We start from the raw sequence: 21,550 nt of genomic DNA on the forward strand, positions 1-21,550 counted from the left end.
AATTGTCTAATAGGAAGCTCTGTTCTCGTACTCCATTATCACCGTTGTGTCTAACAATTCTTATGACCGTAACTTCTTTGTGAAGAAGGATAGGGGAAATTGAAGTCTCAATGCTACTTCCAAGATACATCAATGTTTCCTACATCGCGACTGATCACAAGTCTCACTGTGTGGGGAGAGACCTTAAAAGCAATGTTACAGGCTCTTTATATCGAGAACAGAGAGTTTCATTAGTGGATCATGGAATATTTTCTTCCTTACAAAGAGACCACAGGAGAGCAGCAGCTTGTATTCAGAATATAACAATGTTCTGCCTGGTCCAACACAACCGAGGTCAATTGTCCAATGGGGCAGGAAGAAGTGGGACTATTCCGGAACCAATTCATGGAACTGCTTTCATGAGTAGGTGTCATGTTTGTTTTCACTCCTACTAGAGGAAGGGTTAATATCCGTTTGTGAAATCAAGGCTCAACACTTCCAAGCTGCAAAAACCTCTTTCATTTTCATTTTATTAGATTCTGTAATCTCGTAAGAATCACCTATGGCTACGGCTATGGATTCTCCATACATGAGAGATTATATCAAGAATTTCTCCCTGAATAATGGGCCTCGGGGTAATCAGGGATACTCCCGGGTTCTCCTACAGCTCTTTGGTTACACCGGTCACGGGAAATCCTCCTTCATCAACTCCTGTAAGTACGTGGTGGATGATGGACCCTATATGGCCCATGCTAAGATGGCCATATCAGAGGAGAAGCCCGAGACCATGATAAGATACGCATATAAGCTGACGGAGACCATCACCTTGGTGGACAACCGAGGATGTGTCAAAATGAACAAGGATGAGACCGGGGAGATCTACGCTCAACTGGGTGAGTGCCGGAGCTTTAAGGATCTTTTATATTACAGGATGTTTAACAAGAGACAGGTAAACAATACTTAGTATTCTCTATCGACGTCACTTCCAGTAACGGGATCTGTCATTGACCTGATAAAACCTCATAAAATTACCTTTTTGGGCTTGTTTCATAGATTAGATCTAATCCCAGATTGCCTCATCCAGACACGGAACCCTGCCCTTATACTTGATATTTTCATGTGTGCCTTCACGTGCATTACAAATATATGTCCAAGTCATTTCTGGATTTCATAACGTAGTGTTTCTCGATCTTCCTTACGTTGCCTTCAAGGTTGGATCATGTTTACCCCGATGATCTCCCATATCTGGGCACCATTGTGTGTCAGCACCAAAAACAAGATTCACACAGCGTTATACCAATGTGAAAGCGCTGAGCTCCCATCCATGGATGTATCCTCTCTGCTAAGGATTAGATGATAGACCCAGAGAAGACTTAGGTCACTGGTTTACACTGAACTTGTCTTGGGGGTCAGATTTTGAGACCGTACATTAACCCCCCCCCCCAAAAAAAAAAAAACAGCCAGAGTTTGCAATTTTTCAGTGGCCACATTTCGTGAAAACATACAATAAGAAGAAATTGAAATGTCTTACGTTCCCAAAAAGTATATAAAGAAAATCTTCTAACAACACAACAACCGAGAGCTCAGACAGCCCCATGGATGGAGAGATGAAAAGTTATGGCTTGTGAAAGAAGGGGAGGAAAAAAGTCTTAAGGAATTAAGCGCCTACAGAGCCTTTCGTCCTCTACTTTCAATAAGGTCTTGTTCACACAACTGCAGTTTTTTTTTCATGGATTCATTGCAATTATGTAACAAGGGAAACTGTAAATGGTTCTTTGGTTTTTCTGCTGGAAAATATCAGATCGTACTCGGATGACAAGTGAGAAGAAAATCACCCAAGTTCTCTGGATGAAACGGAACAATTTCTTATACACTCGTGTGAACCTGCCCTAAGAAGTAGCGGCAGAAGGTACAGGTGCAGATTGGGGGGGACAGAGGTTTATTTACTGATTTTTCATAAGTTATTTGAGTATCAGCTGTAGAGTAAGGCTACTTTCACACATCAGTTTTTTGCCGTCAGGCATGATCCGGCTTTTTTTAGAAAAAACGGATCCGGCATAAATTTTGGCGAACTGTAGAAACGGATCCGTTTTTTTGCTGGATCCGTCTCTGTTCCTGGAGGCTGGCCAATTGGATCTGAGCATGCGCAGACTTAAAAAAACCGGATCCGGTGGCTGGATCCGTCTTTTTCTGGATCCGGCGCATTCCGGCGCCCATAGACTTTCATTGTAGCAAAAAGCTGGAAGCGCCGGATCCGGCGCTTCCGGCTTTTTCGCCGGAGACAAAAAACGTTACAGTAGACATTTTTTCAAGACGCCGGAATGAGACAAGTTGCCGGATCCGGCAAAAAACGGATGAAACGCAATGCCATCCGGCACGATCCGGCGCTAATGCAAGTCAATGGGGAAAAACCGGATCCGGCATTGCATTTTGCCGGATCCGTTTTTTTAAAAAAAAGCCGGATCGCGCCTGAAGGCAAAAAACTGATGTGTGAAAGAGGCCTAATTGTTATCGGGCAGCAGGCGAGTTCTGGGGGGTGTGAGCCGTCATCGGGGCGGAGGAGCCATTTCCTCGATGCTCCGCTACAGTTGTGTTTTGTGCCCTGTCCTGATTTCAGGCTCCGCTGGTATGATGGCGGCCAGTGAAGAATTGTCACAGTGATCAATGATAGAAGCTATATAGGAAAAGAAAACATCTCGAGCCGAGCGATGTGAGAACGGCGATCCTGACAGTGTGGCTGCAGATTCAACTATAGACCGACAGTATGATGCCGGCAGAAAATAGATGGATGCAGCATATCCACGTCTCCAGAAAATCGTCAGAAATCTTTATTCCCAATTCTTTAAAATTTCAACATGGCGCATGAAACAGGGGAGCGCTGACGCGTTTCCAAACACTTATCCATAGAGTGTAACACTGGGAGATCGGAGAACAACGGAAAAACAATCCCAACCAATGACAGGAGAAGATACTGTGGTCACCACTTACAGCGGATTGTCCCAGACACAAAATAACACAAATGATTTATGGGACTAAAAGAGTAAAATATCCTGAGAGTCAGAAACTGGGAAATAAAGTACCGGTAAGAGAAGTGTCCGGGGTCGTCACTGACTGCAGAACAGTGCTTTGAACTGGGGGTGCTGTGGTTGCCACCAGTTGTCAGGGATTTATTATATTCCATGTTTCAGTTCCGATTAGGAACTTGCAGCTCTCTGGCGCCTCCTTTACCCTCAGGTCAGTCAGGCAACTACACCTAGGATAAGTAGTCGCCAGAAAGGCTGCCTTGCTGTATACTGACTATTGGGCACTCTGCAGTGAGGGCAGTATGTATATCCCCAGTCTCAGGCAGGAAATACACATATAAACCGCCGTTCCGTCAGTGCCAGAGTCTCCCAAATCCCCCAGAACACTTTGTTGCCACCAGCTCCTTATTCTAGATTAAAATCAGTATCGGGTTAGGAGCCGACCCACACGATAGTGTACTTTAGCACAAAGGACATGGCAGTATGTTATAGAGCAAGGAAAACGAAACTAGTAAACTTTATAGATTTACTCCAGAAAATATAGGCAGTGTTTACCAAAATATAAAAGATGCTACAAAAGAGACAAGATACATTATATGCAGGCAATTGCAAAATAAAATGGATTAAAATAAGAATTACACATATCAGTCAATGGCTCGCCATGTAGAGGAGAGGGAGGGGAGTTCCCAAGGACCAAGATTTAGTCCACAGCAGGGATGGTATATGCTGTCTCCCCACGTCTGAACGACAGCCTGAATGAGATTTCTAGCCTCATACCTTCTTCTGGCTGACCTCACTGGGTGGGCAGAGCTGGGAAATGTACTCCCCTTTTGAAAGTTACTTGAAAACTTATAAGTGCCATAACTCTGGCTACGAGGCTCACAGCATGATGACAGACATATAATGTTTTCTCTCACAAATTTATCTTTCTATTGATACCAAACAAGAACTACTTGCAGGCTATTGGACTGCGGGAACCCTTTTCTCAGTTCCTGATGGGCACATGAGCCAGAAAATGCCACTGTGGATAGCTTTCATTATGCAGATTCCAAAAATATAAGTTTCCTGCCTCTATGCCTAATCTGCCTTATTATATTTAAGTTTGAATAGACAAAAGAACATGTGCTACAGGCAGACCGGATTTACCTAGTTAGGGCAATAAACGTGCCCAGCTTCTGGAGAGGAAGGGAGGGGCGAGAGGACATTCCAATAGGGAGAAAGAGGGAGGGGGATGTCTATGAGCTGAGCATGCACAGGAGACTTTGTGTGTACACTGCCAAACCTAATGGGGAAGGGCAGCATGTCATTCAATAACCAAGGAGCTGCAGCCGATAGCTCTGTATGTGTATTCGAAACCGTGGAAAATGATTCATATTTTCCTGACAAACTGTAACAGAGATAATCTGTAACATCCTAACGATCTTCTCTTCTCATGTCGTTGGTTGTGATTATTGTTCTCCGATCTCCCGCTGTAACTCTACAACTAACGGTGTGTGATATGGTGAAAACCCATCAGCGCTCCTTTCTACCTTGCACCATTTTGTTGGGTTTAGGATTTCTGCCGAGATTTATGGAGCAGTGGACGTGATACTGCCCCCCATACCAGGACCAGAGTCATTCTGCACCAACTCAATAACAGAAAAATAAGGCAAAAGTTCCCAGTTATTAACAATCCACAGGGGGCGCCACCATCACAGATTTTTTTAATTGTCTCTTCATTTAGGAAACTTTCTCCCCTTGGACACTAACGTTACATGGCACACTGAGTTTAAAGACATGATGGAGATCCTGCTAAAGACCGAAACACACGAAGAAAACGTGGATTTCATAGTCCCAGTGTTCATCTACAGGTAAGACTTATGGGAAGGGACAAACAACAGAGACAGACCACGGAGAACACACCATAGAGACAGACGACGGAGCACACACCATAGAGACAGACCACGGAGCACACACCATAGAGACAGAGCACAGAGCACACACCATAGAGACAGACCACGGAGCACACACCATAGAGACAGACCACAGCGCACACACCATAGAGACAGACCACGGAGAACACACCATAGAGACAGACAACGGAGCACACACCATAGAGACAGATCACGGAGCACACACCATAGAGACAGAGCACAGAGCACACACCATAGAGACAGACCACGGAGCACACACCATAGAGACAGACCACAGCGCACACACCATAGAGACAGACCACAGCGCACACACCATAGAGACAGACCACGGAGAACACACCATAGAGACAGACAACGGAGCACACACCATAGAGACAGATCACGGAGCACACACCATAGAGACAGAGCACAGAGCACACACCATAGAGACAGACCACAGCGCACACACCATAGAGACAGACCACAGCGCACACACCATAGAGACAGACCACAGCGCACACACCATAGAGACAGACCACGTAGCACAAACCATAGAGACAGACCACGGAGCACACACCATAGAGACAGACCACAGCGCACACACCATAGAGACAGACCACAGCGCACACACCATAGAGACAGACCACGGAGAACACACCATAGAGACAGACAACGGAGCACACACCATAGAGACAGATCACGGAGCACACACCATAGAGACAGAGCACAGAGCACACACCATAGAGACAGACCACGGAGCACACACCATAGAGACAGACCACAGCGCACACACCATAGAGACAGACCACAGCGCACACACCATAGAGACAGACCACGTAGCACAAACCATAGAGACAGACCATGGAGCACACACCATAGAGACAGATCACGGAGCACACACCATAGAGACAGACCATGGAGCACACACAGTAGAGACAGACCAAGGAGCACACACCATAGAGACAGACCACGGAGCACACACCATAGAGACAGACCACGTAGCACAAACCATAGAGACAGACCATGGAGCACACACCATAGAGACAGATCACGGAGCACACACCATAGAGACAGACCACGGAGCACACACCATAGAGACAGACCACGGAGCACACACCATAGAGACAGACCACGGAGCACACACCATAGAGACAGATCACGGAGCACACACCATAGAGACAGACCACGTAGCACAAACCATAGAGACAGACCACGTAGCACAAACCATAGAGACAGACCATGGAGCACACACCATAGAGACAGACCACGGAGCACACACCATAGAGACAGACCACGGAGCACACACCATAGAGACAGACCACGTAGCACAAACCATAGAGACAGACCATGGAGCACACACCATAGAGACAGACCAAGGAGCACACACCATAGAGACAGACCACGGAGCACACACCATAGAGACAGACCACGTAGCACAAACCATAGAGACAGACCACGGAGCACACACAATAGAGACAGACCACGGAGCACACACCATAGCAACAGATCACGGAGCACACACCATAGAGACAGATCACGGCGCACACACACCATAGAGACAGAGCATGGAGCACACACCATAGAGACAGACCACGGAGCACACACAGTAGAGACAGACCACGGAGCACACACCATAGAGACAGACCATGGAGCACACTGTAGAGACAGACCACAGAGCACACACACTGTACAGACAGACCACGGAGCACACACCATAGAGACAGACCACGTAGCACAAACCATAGAGACAGACCACGGAGCACACACCATAGAGACAGACCACGTAGCACAAACCATAGAGACAGACCACGGAGCACACACAATAGAGACAGACCACGGAGCACACACCATAGCAACAGATCACGGAGCACACACCATAGAGACAGATCACGGCGCACACACACCATAGAGACAGAGCATGGAGCACACACCATAGAGACAGACCACGGAGCACACACAGTAGAGACAGACCACGGAGCACACACCATAGAGACAGACCATGGAGCACACACCATAGAGACAGACCACGGAGCACACACAGTAGAGACAGACCACGGAGCACACACCATAGAGACAGACCATGGAGCACACACCATAGAGACAGACCACGGAGCACACACCATAGAGACAGAGCATGGAGCACACACCATAGAGACAGACCACAGAGCACACACACTGTACAGACAGACCACGGAGCACACACCGTAGAGACAGACCACGGAGCACACACCATAGAGACAGACCACAGAGCACACACTGGAGAGACAGACCACGGAGCACACACCATAGAGACAGACCACGGAGCACACACCATAGAGACAGACCATGGAGTACGACAGACCATGGAGCACACCCCATAGAGACAGACCACGGAGCACACACCATAGAGACAGACCATGGAGTACACACCATAGAGACAGACCACGGCGCACACACACCATAGAAACAGACCATGGAGCCCACACCATAGAGACAGACCACGGAGCACACACCATAGAGACAGACCATGGAGTACACACCATAGAGACAGACCACGGAGAACACACCATAGAGACAGACCATGGAGCACACACCATAAAGACAGACCACAGAGCACACACCATAGAGACAGATAACAGGGCACACACCGTAGAGACAGACCATGGAGCACACACCACAGAGACAGACCACAGAGCACACACCATAGAGACAGATAACAGGGCACACACTGTAGAGACAGACCATGGAGCACACACCATAGAGACAGACCATGGAGCACACACCATAGAGACAGACCATGGAGCACACACCATAGAGACAGACCACAGAGCACACCATAGAGACAGACCACGGAGCACACACCATAGAGACAGACCACGGAGCACACACCATAGAGACAGACCACGGAGCACACACCGTAGAGACAGACCACGGAGCACAGTCCAGTATGGGACATAATATTCTGAAGATAATTTTTTCCTTGTGAGGTTTGTGGTCACGCTCTGTGGTCTGTACAGAGGTATTTTATTATTTTTGGTTTTAGTTGGTCATTTTATATTAATTTTGATAATTTTCTCTTATCTCATAGTGCAAAGAAGCAAATTGACCCAGAAGAGAATCTGGGAGAGATTATGCTGAAGGCCAAACAAATAACAGGTACTGAGCAGAGATTGGTGAAATGTGGGACTAAAATACAATTTTTTTTCTGGACATGATTGCTTTGTGGATTGCGTTTTATTAATAATGAAAAATGCCATTGTTCAGGCTCCATATTGCTGAATTGTAGAGGGCTGGTCAAAGGGTGAAGGAAAAATATGAAAAAAACAAAGAAATCCAGCTTCTCACGATAAAACTTTAAATTTTATTCCATCATAATTATAGGTACAAAGGTACAGCTCCTTTGGATTACATCAGCTCATAAGGCAGAGACATGAGCGACGCGTTTCGATCGGAATGCGATGTTTACCTATAATTATGATGGAATAAAATTTCAAGCTTTATCGTGAGAAGCTGGATTTCTTCATTTTTTCATTGGATTAAGCCATACCAGGTTGGTGTACCGTGCTTTCTCCAAAGTCGGTGAGCTGGCTTGTTTCTCTTTGTGAAGGAAAAATAGCTGACTTCTCAGCTGTAACCGCAGCCTCATCTGGTGTTCTGCACCGCTCCGTCCGCACCACTCTCTCCACACCACTCCTTCTATACCATTCCTTCCGCACCGCTCCCTCTGCACTGCTCCCTCCACACCAATCCCTCCGCGCCGCTCTCTCCATACCATTCCTTCCGCACTGCTCCCTCCATACCAGTCCTTCCGCACTGCTCCCTCTGCACTGCTCCCTCCACACCACTCCCTCCGCACCGCTCTATCCATACCATTCCTTCCGCACCGCTCCCTCCATACCAGTCCTTCCGCACTGCTCCCTCTGCACTGCTCCCTCCCAACCACTCCCTTTGCACTGCTCCCTCCATACCATTCCTTCCGCACTGCTCCCTCTGCACTGCTCCCTCCACACCACTCCCTCCGCACCGCTCTCTCCATACCATTCCTTCCGCACCGCTCCCTCCATACCATACCTTCCGCACTGCTCCCTCCTTACCATTCCTTCTGCACCGCTCCCTCCGCCCCACTCCCTCCGCACCGCTCCCTCCGCACCGCTCCCTCCATACCATCCCTTCCGCACCGCTCCCTCCATACCAGTCCTTCCGCACTGCTCCCTCTGCACTGCTCCCTCCAAACCACTCCCTTTGCACCGCTCCCTCCATACCATTCCTTCCGCACTGCTCCCTCTGCACTGCTCCCTCCACACCACTCCCTCCGCACCTCTCTCTCCATACCATTCCTTCCGCACCGCTCCCTCCATACCATACCTTCCGCACTGCTCCCTCCTTAACATTCCTTCTGCACCGCTCCTTCCGCACCACTCTCTCCACCCCACTCCCTCCGCACCGCTCCCTCCATACCATTCCTTCCGCACTGCTCCCTCTGCACTGCTCCCTCCACACCACTCCCTCCGCACCACTCCCTCTGTACCATTCCTTCTGCATTGCTCCCTCTGCACTGCTCCCTCCACACCACTCCCTCCACACCGCTCCCTCCATACTATTCCTTCCACATCACTCCCTTCTCACCGCTCCCTCCATACCATTCCTTCTGCACTGCTCCCTCTGCACTGCTCCCTCCACACCACTCCCTCCGCACCGCACTGCTCCCTCCATACCATTACGTCCGCACTGCTCCCTCTGCACTGCTCCCTCCACATCACTCCCTCCTCACCGCTCCCTCCATACCATTCCGTCCGCATGGCTCCCTCTGCACTGCTCCCTCCATACCACTCCCTCCGCACCGTTCCCTCCATACCATTCCTTCCACACCACTCCCTCCGCACCGCTCCCTCCATACCATTCCTTCCGCACTGCTCCCTCTGCACTGCTCCCTCCACACCACTCCCTCCGCACCGCTCCCTCCGTACCATTCCTTCTGCATTACTCCCTCTGCACTGCTCCCTCCACACCACTCCCTCCGCACCGTTCCCTCCATACCATTCCTTCCACATCACTCCCTCCTCACCGCTCCCTCCATACCATTCCTTCCGCACTGCTCCCTCTGCACTGCTCCCTCCACACCGCTCCCTCCGCACCGCTCCCTCTGTACCATTCCTTTTGCATTGCTCCCTCTGCACTGCTCCCTCCATACCACTCCTTCCGCACCGTTCCCTCCATACCATTCCTTCCACATCACTCCCTCCTCACCGCTCCCTCCATACCATTCCTTCCGCACTGCTCCCTCTGCACTGCTCCCTCCACACCGCTCCCTCCGCACCGCTCCCTCTGTACCATTCCTTTTGCATTGCTCCCTCTGCACTGCTCCCTCCACACCACTCCCTCCGCACCGTTCCCTCCATACCATTCCTTCCACATCACTCCCTCCTCACCGCTCCCTCCATACCATTCCTTCCGCACTGCTCCCTCTGCACTGCTCCCTCCACACCGCTCCCTCCGCACCGCTCCCTCTGTACCATTCCTTTTGCATTGCTCCCTCTGCACTGCTCCCTCCATACCACTCCTTCCGCACCGTTCCCTCCATACCATTCCTTCCACATCACTCCCTCCTCACCGCTCCCTCCATACCATTCCTTCCGCACTGCTCCCTCTGCACTGCTCCCTCCACACCGCTCCCTCCGCACCGCTCCCTCTGTACCATTCCTTTTGCATTGCTCCCTCTGCACTGCTGCCTCCACACCACTCCCTCCGCACCGCTCCCTCCATACCATTCCTTCCACATCACTCCCTCCTCACCGCTCCCTCCATACCATTCCTTCCGCACTGCTCCCTCTGCACTGCTCCCTCCACACCGCTCCCTCCGTACCATTCCTTCGGCACTGCTCCCTCTGCACTGCTCCCTCCACACCACTCCCTCCGCACCGCACCGCTCCCTCCATACCATTACTTCCGCACTGCTCCCTCTGCACTGCTCCCTCCACATCACTCCCTCCTCACCGCTGCCTCCATACCATTCCTTCCGCACGGCTCCCTCTGCACTGCTCCCTCCATACCACTCCCTCCGCACTGCTCCCTCCATACCATTACTTCCACACCACTCCCTCCGCACCGCTCCCTCCGTACCATTCCTTCCACACTGCTCCCTCTGCACTGCTCCCTCCACATCACTCCCTCCTCACCGCTCCCTCCATACCATTCCTTCCGCACGGCTCCCTCTGCACTACTCCCTCCATACCACTCCCTCCGCACCTCTCCCTCCATACCATTCCTTCCACACCACTCCCTCCGCACCGCTCCCTCAGTACCATTCCTTCCACACTGCTCCCTCTGCACTGCTCCCTCCACACCACTCCCTCCGCACCGCTCCCTCCGTACCATTCCTTCTGCACTGCTCCCTCTGCCCTGCTCCCTCCGCACTACTCCCTCAGCACTGCTCCCTCCACACCACTCCCTCTGCACTGCTCCCTCCTTACCATTCCTTCTGCACCGCTCCATCCATACCATTCCTTCCGCACAGCTCCTTCCTTCTACACTGCCCCCTCCACACCACTCCCTCCGCACCGCTCTCTCCACACCATTCCTTCCGCACCGCTCCCTCTGCACCGCTCTTCCTCTTCTTCCTTATTTCTACCCTGTCCTCTTCCTATATCTTCTCTCTACATTCTGTCCCTCTTATTGCTTGAGGTGCTAAATTCTGCTCGTACATTCACATCCACTAATGAAAGGGTGGGCACATAAATTTCGAGAGGGGCCACATGAGAGATTGTGACTGTTGTGGAGGTCAAACTAATGAAATCGCTGAACGAGAACTGTAAGACTCAAGATTCCACTAATTTAAACAAAACTCACGGCGGTGGAATCCCGGTCTGTAAAAAGTCACTTTTATTCCAAATAATGAAAATGTCCGCTATAAGCTCCGCACCTCCTTCGCCGTCTGCCCACTCTGCACCACAACGTATCAGATACGGATACAAATAACCTGTGTGATGCCTCCACATCTGCAGGAAAGTGATGTGAGGATCCAGCTTCTCTACTGGATCTGATTACTGGTGAGAAGACGGCGAGTTACAAGGTGTATAACAATTGTGGTCAAAGCGATCTCAGATTTTCTTATATATTCCTCCTACGTCTCGATATTTCCACAATATATACATTTTCGAATCCTCCATTTTTGTACTTGTCCTGAGACATTGCTGGTGCGCTCCAGATCCTCTCTGGTCTCTCTGCGCCTCCATCTGTTCTTAACCACAATTGTTTTCCAACTCGCCGTCTTCTCACCAGTAATCAGATCCAGTATTGGAACTAGATCGTCACATTACTTCCCCGCAGATGTGGAGGCATCACACAGGTTGTGTGTATCTGTATGTGACACGTTGTGGTGCAGAGTGGACAGATGACATAGGAGGTGCGGAGATAATAGCGGCCAATTTCATTATTTAGAATTAAAGTAACTTTTTACCGATCAGGATTCCAACCAATAGGTAGAAATCAATTCTGCTCAATACTAATATTAATTGTATCACTCAATACTGAAAAGAATTAAGTATACTGGCATCCCCTATATACAGTAGGAGCCCCCACATATACAGTGTGAATACCCACATAGCCCCCTGTATACAGTTTGAGTCCCCACATAATCCCTTACATACTTTATGAGCTCCTAATATACTCATATATATACTGTATATCTATATATATATATAGCATCTGAGCCCTCAAATAGCCTTTATTTATTCAGTATAAGCCACACATAGCCTCTCTATATACAATATGAGCACTCACATCCCCTGTATACAGTATGAGCCTCTAAATAGACCCTTATATACAGTACGAACCCCCACATAGTCTCTCTATATACACTATGAGTCCTCACATAGCCGCCTGTATACAGTATGAGTCCCTATATAACTTTCTATATAAAGTATTAGCCTCACACATAACCTCCTATATACAGCATAAGCCCCACATAGCCTCCTATATACAGTATGAGCCCCTCATAGCCTCCTATGTACAGTATGAGCTCTACATAGACCTTATACACAGTGTGAGCCTCACATAGCCTCCTATATACAGTATGAGCCCCACATAGCCTCCTATATACAGTATGAGCCCCTCATAGCCTCCTATGTACAGTATGAGCCCCACATAGACCTTATACACAGTGTAAGCCCCACATAGCCTCCTATATACAGTATGAGCCCCACATAGCCTCCTATGTACAGTATGAGCCCCACATAGACCTTATACAGAGTGTGAGCCCCACATGGCCTCCTATATACAGTATGAACCCCACATAGCCTCCTATATACAGTATGAGCCGAACATAGCCTCCTATATACAGTATGAGCCCCTATATAACTTTCTATATAAAGTATTAGCCTCACACATAACCTCCTATATACAGCATAAGCCCCACATAGCCTCCTATATACAGTATGAGCCCCTCATAGCCTCCTATGTACAGTATAAGCTCTACATAGACCTTATACACAGTGTGAGCCCCACATAGCCTCCTATATACAGTATGAGCCCCACATAGCCTCCTATATACAGTATGAGCCCCACATAGACCTTATACACAGTGTGAGCCCCACATAGCCTCCTATATACAGTATGGGCCCCACATAGCCTCCTACATACAGTATGAGCCCCTCATAGCCTCCTATGTACAGTATGAGCCCCACATAGACCTTATACACAGTGTGAGCTCCACATAGCCTCCTATATACAGTATGAGCCCCACATAGCCTCCTATATACAGTATGAGCCCCTCATAGCCTCCTATGTACAGTATGAGCCCCACATAGACCTTATACACAGTGTGAGCCCCACATAGCCTCCTATATACAGTATGAACCCCACATAGCCTCCTATATACAGTATGAGCCCCACATAGCCTCATATATACAGTATGAGCCCCTATATAACTTTCTATATAAAGTATTAGCCTCACAAATAACCTCCTATAAACAGCATAAGCCCCACATAGCCTCCTATATACAGTATGAGCCCCACATAGCCTCCTATATATACACTCACTGGCCACTTTATTAGGTACACCATGCTAGTAAGGGGTTGGACCCCCTTTTGCCTTCAGAACTGCCTCAATTCTTCGTGGCAGAGATTCAACAAGGTGCTGGAAGCATTCCTCAGAGATTTTGGACCATATTGACATGATGGCATCACACAGTTGGCGCAGATTTGTCGGCTGCACATCCCTGATGCGAATCTCCCGTTCCACCACATCCCAAAGATGCTCTATTGGATTGAGATCTGGTGACTGAGGAGGCCATTTGAGTACAGTGAACTCATTGTCATGTTCAAGAAACCAATCTGAGATGATTCGAGCTTTATGACATGGCGCATTATCCTGCTGAAAGTAGCCATCAGATGTTGGGGACATTGTGGTCATAAAGGGATGGACATGGTCAGCAACAATACTCAGGTAGGCTGTGGCGTTGCAACGATGCTCAATTGGTACCAAGGGGCCCAAAGAGTGCCAAGAAAAAATTCCCCACACTATGACACCACCACCACCAGCCTGAACCGTTGATACAAGGCAGGATGGATCCATGCTTTCATGTTGTTTACACCAAATTCTGACCCTACCATCCGAATGTCGCAGCAGAAATCGAGACTCATCAGACCAGGCAACGTTTTTCCAATCTTCTACTGTCCAATTTCGATGAGCTTGTGCAAATTGTAGCCTCAGTTTCCTGTTCTTAGCTGAGAGGAGTGGTACCCAGTGTGGTCTTCTGCTGCTGTAGCCCATCTGCCTCAAAGTTCGACGCACTGTGCGTTCAGAGATGCTCTTCTGCCTACCTTGGTTGTAACGGGTGGCAATTTGAGTCACTGTTGCCTTTCTATCAGCTCGAACCAGTCTGCCCATTCTCCTCTGACCTCTGGCATCAACATGGCATTTCCGGCCACAGAACTGCCGCTCACTGGATTTTTTTTCTTTTTCGGACCATTCTCTGTAAACCCTAGAGATGGTTGTGCGTGAAAATCCCAGTAGATCAGAAGTTTCTGAAATACTCAGACCAGCCCTTCTGGCACCAACAATCATGCCACGTTCAAAGGCACTCAAATCACCTTTCTTCCCCATACTGATGCTCGGTTTGAACTGCAGGAGATTGTCTTGACCATGTCTACATGCCTAAATGCACTGAGTTGCCGCCATGTGATTGGCTGATTAGAAATTAAGTCTTAACACACAGTTGGACAGGTGTACCTAATAAAGTGGCCAGTGAGTGTAGTATGAGCCGCACATAGCCTCCTATATACAGTATGAGCCCCTCATAGCCTCCTATGTACAGTATGAGCCCCACATAGACCTTATACACAGTGTAAGCCCCTCATAGCCTCCTATGTACAGTATGAGCTCTACATAGACCTTATACACAGTGTGAGCCCCACATAGCCTCCTCTATACAGTATGAGCCCCACATAGCCTCCTATATACAGTATGAGCCCCACATAGACCTTATACACAGTGTGAGCCCCACATAGCCTCCTATATACAGTATGGGCCCCACATAGCCTCCTACATACAGTATGAGCCCCTCATAGCCTCCTATGTACAGTATGAGCCCCACATAGACCTTATACACAGTGTGAGCCCCACATAGCCTCCTATATACAGTATGAGCCCCACATAGCCTCCGATATACAGTATGAGCCCCTCATAGCCTCCTATGTACAGTATGAGCCCCACATAGACCTTATACACAGTGTGAGCCCCACATAGCCTCCTATATACAGTATGAGCCCCACATAGCCTCCTATATACAGTATGAGCCCCTCATAGCCTCCTATGTACAGTATGAGACCCACATAGACCTTATACACAGTGTGAGCCCCACATAGCCTCCTATATACAGTATGAACCCCACATAGCCTCCTACATACAGTATGAGCCCCACATAGCCTCCTATATACAGTATGAGCCCCTATATAACTTTCTATATAAAGTATTAGCCTCACAAATAACCTCCTATAAACAGCATAAGCCCCACATAGCCTCCTATATACAGTATGAGCCCCACATAGCCTCCTATATATAGTATGAGCCCCACATAGCCTCCTATATACAGTATGAGTCCCTCATAGCCTCCTATGTACAGTATGAGCCCCACATAGACCTTATACACAGTGTAAGCCCCTCATAGCCTCCTATGTACAGTATGAGCTCTACATAGACCTTATACACAGTGTGAGCCCCACATAGCCTCCTATATACAGTATGAGCCCCACATAGCCTCCTATATACAGTATGAGCCCCACATAGACCTTATACACAGTGTGAGCCCCACATAGCCTCCTATATACAGTATGGGCCCCACATAGCCTCCTACATACAGTATGAGCCCCTCATAGCCTCCTATGTACAGTATGAGCCCCACATAGACCTTATACACAGTGTGAGCCCCACATAGCCTCCTATATACAGTATGAGCCCCACATAGCCTCCTATATACAGTATGAGCCCCTCATAGCCTCCTATGTACAGTATGAACCCCACATAGACCTTATACACAGTGTGAGCCCCACATAGCCTCCTATATACAGTATGAGCCCCACATAGCCTCCTATATACAGTATGAGCCCCACATAGCCTCCTATATACAGTATGAGCCCCTATATAACTTTCTATATAAAGTATTAGCCTCACACATAACCTCCTATAAACAGCATAAGCCCCACATAGCCTCCTATATACAGTATGAGCCCCACATAGCCTCCTATATACAGTATGAGCCCCACATAGCCTCCTATATACAGTATGAGCCCCTCATAACCTCCTATGTACAGTATGAGCCCCACATAGACCTTATACACAGTGTAAGCCCCACATAGCCTCCTATATACAGTATGAGCCCCACATAGCCTCCTATATACAGTATGAGCCCCTCATAGCCTCCTATGTACAGTATGAGCCCCACTTAGACCTTATACACAGTGTGAGCCCCACATAGCCTCCTATATACAGTATGAACCCCACATAGCCTCCTATATACAGTATGAGCCCCACATAGCCTCCTATATACAGTATGAGCCCCACATAGCCTCCTATATACAGTATGAGCCCCTGTTAAATATTAATAATCCGTTAATTTCGTATAAGACTCAGTTCTGTACATTGCTTTAGCTGACACGACATAGGCTATTTTTGTAAGCTTGGCTCATGGTACAGGACAACTCCATATATACCTGGATCACGTGCTTTAGGAGATGTATATAATTCATGGCTCACTCTAGAGGTCGCTCGCTCCTTCCCTCACCATCATGAGACACAGACGCAAGATGTCATCTCTGCACAGACATAGCTGAACAGCTGGTCTGTAACTTTGCTATTTGAGAAGCCGAACAGAGCCAGATGCCATTTTACCATTTGTCATCCCAGAGAAAGAAGGTGACAAGCTTTTGCTATGAACTAATGGACAATCTCTCTTTCACCTATTTTTATGTTTTTCTGTAATAATCTTTTCTTTGATGGAAGAATCCAAATAAACCACTACATTTTATCTGGTAACTAGTCCTAAGTATTTTATAAGAATACGCATTATTTTACATTGGAGAGCCAGCCAGATCTAAATTTTTGTACTTTTTTGCGGATTTCCCTCAACTTGCCCAAAAAGGGGATTTGAACATTGCTAACGTCAATCATATGTGCAAGTTATCAGGAACTCTACTACTCACAAGAATCAGACAGAACCTAGAAGTGAGGACTAAGAAGTGCCAGATGTGCTGAAGCCAGACGTGTGAAGACAAGAGCCCAGCGTTGTCCATCAAAGGAACAAGCTGAGACATTTCAAGGTAAGAGAAATGGATTTCATTACTTCTTATGCTAAGCAGAATAAATTGAAATTTAAGTCTGTAGACAAGTCTAATTCAGAAGTATTATGGCTCAGCTTATATGCAGAATGTGAAATGGAGAATCAGAAGTTAGATTCTAAGTTTTTCAATAGAGAAAGAGAGAGATTAAAAAATATTCTACAGATGGTAGATATATTTCATAGATCTGTGTCAGAGAAATTTAAAAATGACTGTGCAAAGGAAAATAGTGATGTTCCCGAGATACATTGTAATGTAGAAAAGCAGTTACAAGATGAAAGGCAAATAGTAGCAGCAGCCATTGAAGGTGACCTTGCAGACGTGGAACAAGATGGAGAAGTAGGAGGAGACTTCAGAACTGACGTAGATGACGTACAAGGGAAAGACGGACCACTAAAAATAGACGACTCACAGGCCCAACTCCGAAGTAAAGTAAGGAAAAGTTTGCTAAAAATATGCAAAATCATTCCTGCATATGATAACAAAATTCATGTTTGTAGAAACTCTGAGGTTTTTGAAAGTTGTGTTGACAAATTTGATTTATCTAACGAGGAGAAGAATCAGTTGTTCAAAATGTGGATCCCTGTAAAGTTTGCTAGGAGATTGACTTTAAAGTTATCTGGTGAAACACATGTGAACTTAAATGATAAGGACAGATTACAAATTCTTATTTTTTGTTCATCAAATGAAAATCATCCAGATATTGATATTCTTCAAAAATTAAGGATTGGTCGGAAGGAATGTACTTTTATGTTTATGTCCATATATGACCGTCTGTACAAAATGCTGATTGAGAATGTCAAAACACCGTCCCTCATAAGGAGTTTTGTAAGCAAATTTTGGTTTTTAAATCCTGCATCTCGTGTTATTGCGTCACAAAAAGATTCTTTATTGGAATGTGCGCAATCCCTTGATTTTGCCAGAAAACACGAGAATCGTGAAAGGAAAGTAAATTGTGCTAATTTTGTGAAGACAGGCAGAGTAAAATCTTATCAGAAGCCTGTATTAGCAAAGCCTTCTAAAATGATTTTTCCCCAAAATCAAATCTATGAAGAACGAAGAAAATCACGTTTGTTATAAGCCCTATGAAATTCAAAGTTCTGATCTTCTTCTTTCTGTAAAAAAGATGGCCGAATGTGACAGCCAGAAGCAGGTGGTGAGTGACATCATTGACTTTGAGCTGAAGGGTCCATCTGAGCAGCTCAGAAAATCCGTTAACTTCAAAGTAGCAAGAATATTTAAAGACATCTTTTACAGGGAAAGAGTGGGTGTAGGAATTGGCTAGAAAAAGTAATTATATATATATTGTGTAAAAGAATTATACAATTAGTCAGTTATATGTAATTATTTTATAGAGTATAATCTGTAGTTCTATGGTTTGTGGGTATATACATATTCATACAGTATATATAGAGTGTTTGTAGAAGTAGAGATTGTAGAACTGTATTTTCTAGTGAAAATTAAAATCTACTCCAGTAATAATATTTAGAATTATGAATATGATATTAACCTTCTCTTTTATTTTTCCTTAGAATTTTCATTTCAAAGCAGGACTTAATGGGAAAAATTCTCTTACAAGGATTTATGCCTTTATTTACACAGGAATTTGCAATAATTGCATGATTTCATATATTTAACACTTAAAAGAAAATAATTAACTGCATTTTAAATGTTTTGTGTGAGCCTTTACTGCATGGCATGAATGACAACCACAGCATGTGAAATTTGAACTTTGTTCTAATAATAAGTATACCAGTATACTATGTCCCTGTTCTTTGGGAAAAGAATTTTCAAGGGGTCTCAACTTTTACAAACCAATGGAATTTTTTTCCAGGCCTAAATGTCAAGTATAGCTATACAATATATATTTATGTCATGTGTATCTGGGGAATATTCAAAGAAATATTAAGATACTAATCTTAATCGTTTACAATGCATTGATAATTAGGATAATTTGGGTTAAAATACGTGTATTCATCACACCTTCGTATATGTGACACAGTCTGAGTGACAGTGACTGAGTGTATGCGCAGCTGCTGAGCGAGTAATGTGATACGTTTGTTGTATGTGAGGCCTCAGGATTCTGAATGCAAAAAAAAACAAACCCAAAAGCCTTTATCTTTAGGAGAAATATGCAGATCAGTTAAATTATTAGAGTATTAAGATATAATGAAATATTACCTATACAACATATATTCCTATATTTCTATGGTAATTATTATTTCTTGACTTAGTTAATTGTGGATAAGTGCAATCACACATCAAAATGGTTTATGAAGAAAATCTACATTTAAATTAATTTTTCCAAAGGATAATTTTATGATATTCAAATTAATTTTGATGGTTACACATCTTCAGACAAATAAATGGTAAAGCAAGTATAAATTCACACAATTTATAAATTAATTATTTTAATTTTGGTTTTGATAAATGAATTATTTCATAAAACAATATTTTTCGGTATTAAGGGGGAAAATATGTTTCTGATCCTGACTACATCATCACATTTGATTAATACCTCTTCTTCACACATTTTAATAAAGAACAAATATAAATAAGGTACAATGGTATAAGTATTGGGTATAATAACATTAAGAATTATAAAGAGTCATTTCTTTACACTAAGAAGAATATTATATGCAAAGTTGCATAATTTGAATATTTTGGTAACACAAGTTTATGACAATTATGAAATAATCCAGATCATGGAAATATTAAGGGTATATGTTACTGAAGACATAACTACTCTGCATCAACATAAAAGCCTTATTTTTATTTTTATTCTTATTTTTAATTTTCAATTTTTTATTCTATTTTTATTTTTATTCTTAAATTTTTATTTTTTCTTTCATCAATATGTAGTAAAGTAATATCTACTGAGAATATTGCTTCATTAAATATATAGATGATATGGTTCTATTACAAAGGAAAATGTTTCACTTCTGAGTTATATGCAACAATTATTTTATTCATTCATTCGCTCACTCATATATTCTTATTTTGGTTCATGGCTTTACATTCCTACATATTATAAGTATAATAAATATATTCCTTATTAATAAAGATGAAAACACTGGTTACATAAAACACACTGACACCTAGGGGTTGAAAAAGGTAATTACATCTATGACATAAAAATGTTCTATCACATGAAGAATATGGATAATAATGTATTATCACTTATTATTTGTTTATTATTTCAAACATTGAAATCCATATATGGTACAAATTCTGATAATAATTATATGGATATTACTGATTGCTATGGTACGCTGTGATATTATAGGATAGGAAAATTACCAGATTTGGCATAGAATAGGGAATGAAGACTTCAAGCAAGATACTGAAATTACATTAATAAAGACTTTTCATATTTCTAAACTTTATTGATTCTTATCAGTTGCAAGAAGAAGAATGCCGCGATCCAGAAGTCCCAGAAGGTAACAAAGCTATGATTACTGAGTAATAGACTGTGTTAATTACAAGTGCAGTATTCACCACTGACAGTCACAAGTGCAGTATCCACCACTGACAGTCACAAGTGCAGTATCCACCACTGACAACCACAAGTGCAGAATCCACCACTGACAGTCACAAGTGCAGAATCCACCACTGACAGTCACAAGTGCAGAATCCACCACTGACAGTCACAAGTGCAGAATCCACCACTGACAGTCACAAGTGCAGTATCCACCACTGACAGTCACAAGTGCAGTATCCACCACTGACAGTCACAAGTGCAGTATCCACAACTGACAGTCACAAGTGCAGTATCCACCACTGACAGTCACAAGTGCAGTATCCGCCACTGACAGTCACAAGTGCAGTATCCGCCACTGACAGTCA

The 21,550-nt window shown here is 45.3% G+C and overlaps 1 protein-coding gene across 2 annotated transcripts; it reads left to right on the top strand.

Annotated features, from left to right (window-relative positions):
- Positions 1–499: 499 nt before the first annotated feature.
- Positions 500–17,642, top strand: LOC141073439 (uncharacterized). 2 transcript variants are annotated; one of them, XM_073560651.1, is made up of 4 exons: positions 500–872; positions 4,726–4,852; positions 7,962–8,029; positions 17,509–17,642. In XM_073560651.1, the coding sequence occupies exons 1-4, from the start codon at positions 542–544 to the stop codon at positions 17,619–17,621; spliced, it is 639 nt and encodes a 212-aa protein (XP_073416752.1). In that variant the 5' UTR covers positions 500–541; the 3' UTR covers positions 17,622–17,642. The 2 variants fall into 2 exon arrangements, with proteins under 2 accessions (XP_073416752.1, XP_073416753.1); XM_073560652.1 differs by lacking the exon at positions 17,509–17,642 and adding an exon at positions 8,255–8,521.
- Positions 17,643–21,550: the final 3,908 nt, after the last annotated feature.

Source organism: Dendrobates tinctorius, unplaced genomic scaffold (genome assembly GCF_039654945.1).
Source record: "Dendrobates tinctorius isolate UK_male_01 unplaced genomic scaffold, ASM3965494v1 ptg000301l, whole genome shotgun sequence".
In the NCBI taxonomy this organism is placed as follows: Eukaryota; Metazoa; Chordata; class Amphibia; order Anura; family Dendrobatidae; genus Dendrobates; species Dendrobates tinctorius.

Bases quoted from the DNA above. Each gene is read 5' to 3' on its own strand.
- LOC141073439 (XM_073560651.1), top strand. From the start codon at position 542: ATGGCTACGGCTATGGATTCTCCATACATGAGAGATTATATCAAGAAT. The intron at 873-4,725 runs GTGAGTGCCGGA...CTCTTCATTTAG, and splicing joins GGAGATCTACGCTCAACTGG to GAAACTTTCTCCCCTTGGAC. The intron at 8,030-17,508 runs GTACTGAGCAGA...TTGCCCAAAAAG, and splicing joins GAAGGCCAAACAAATAACAG to GGGATTTGAACATTGCTAAC.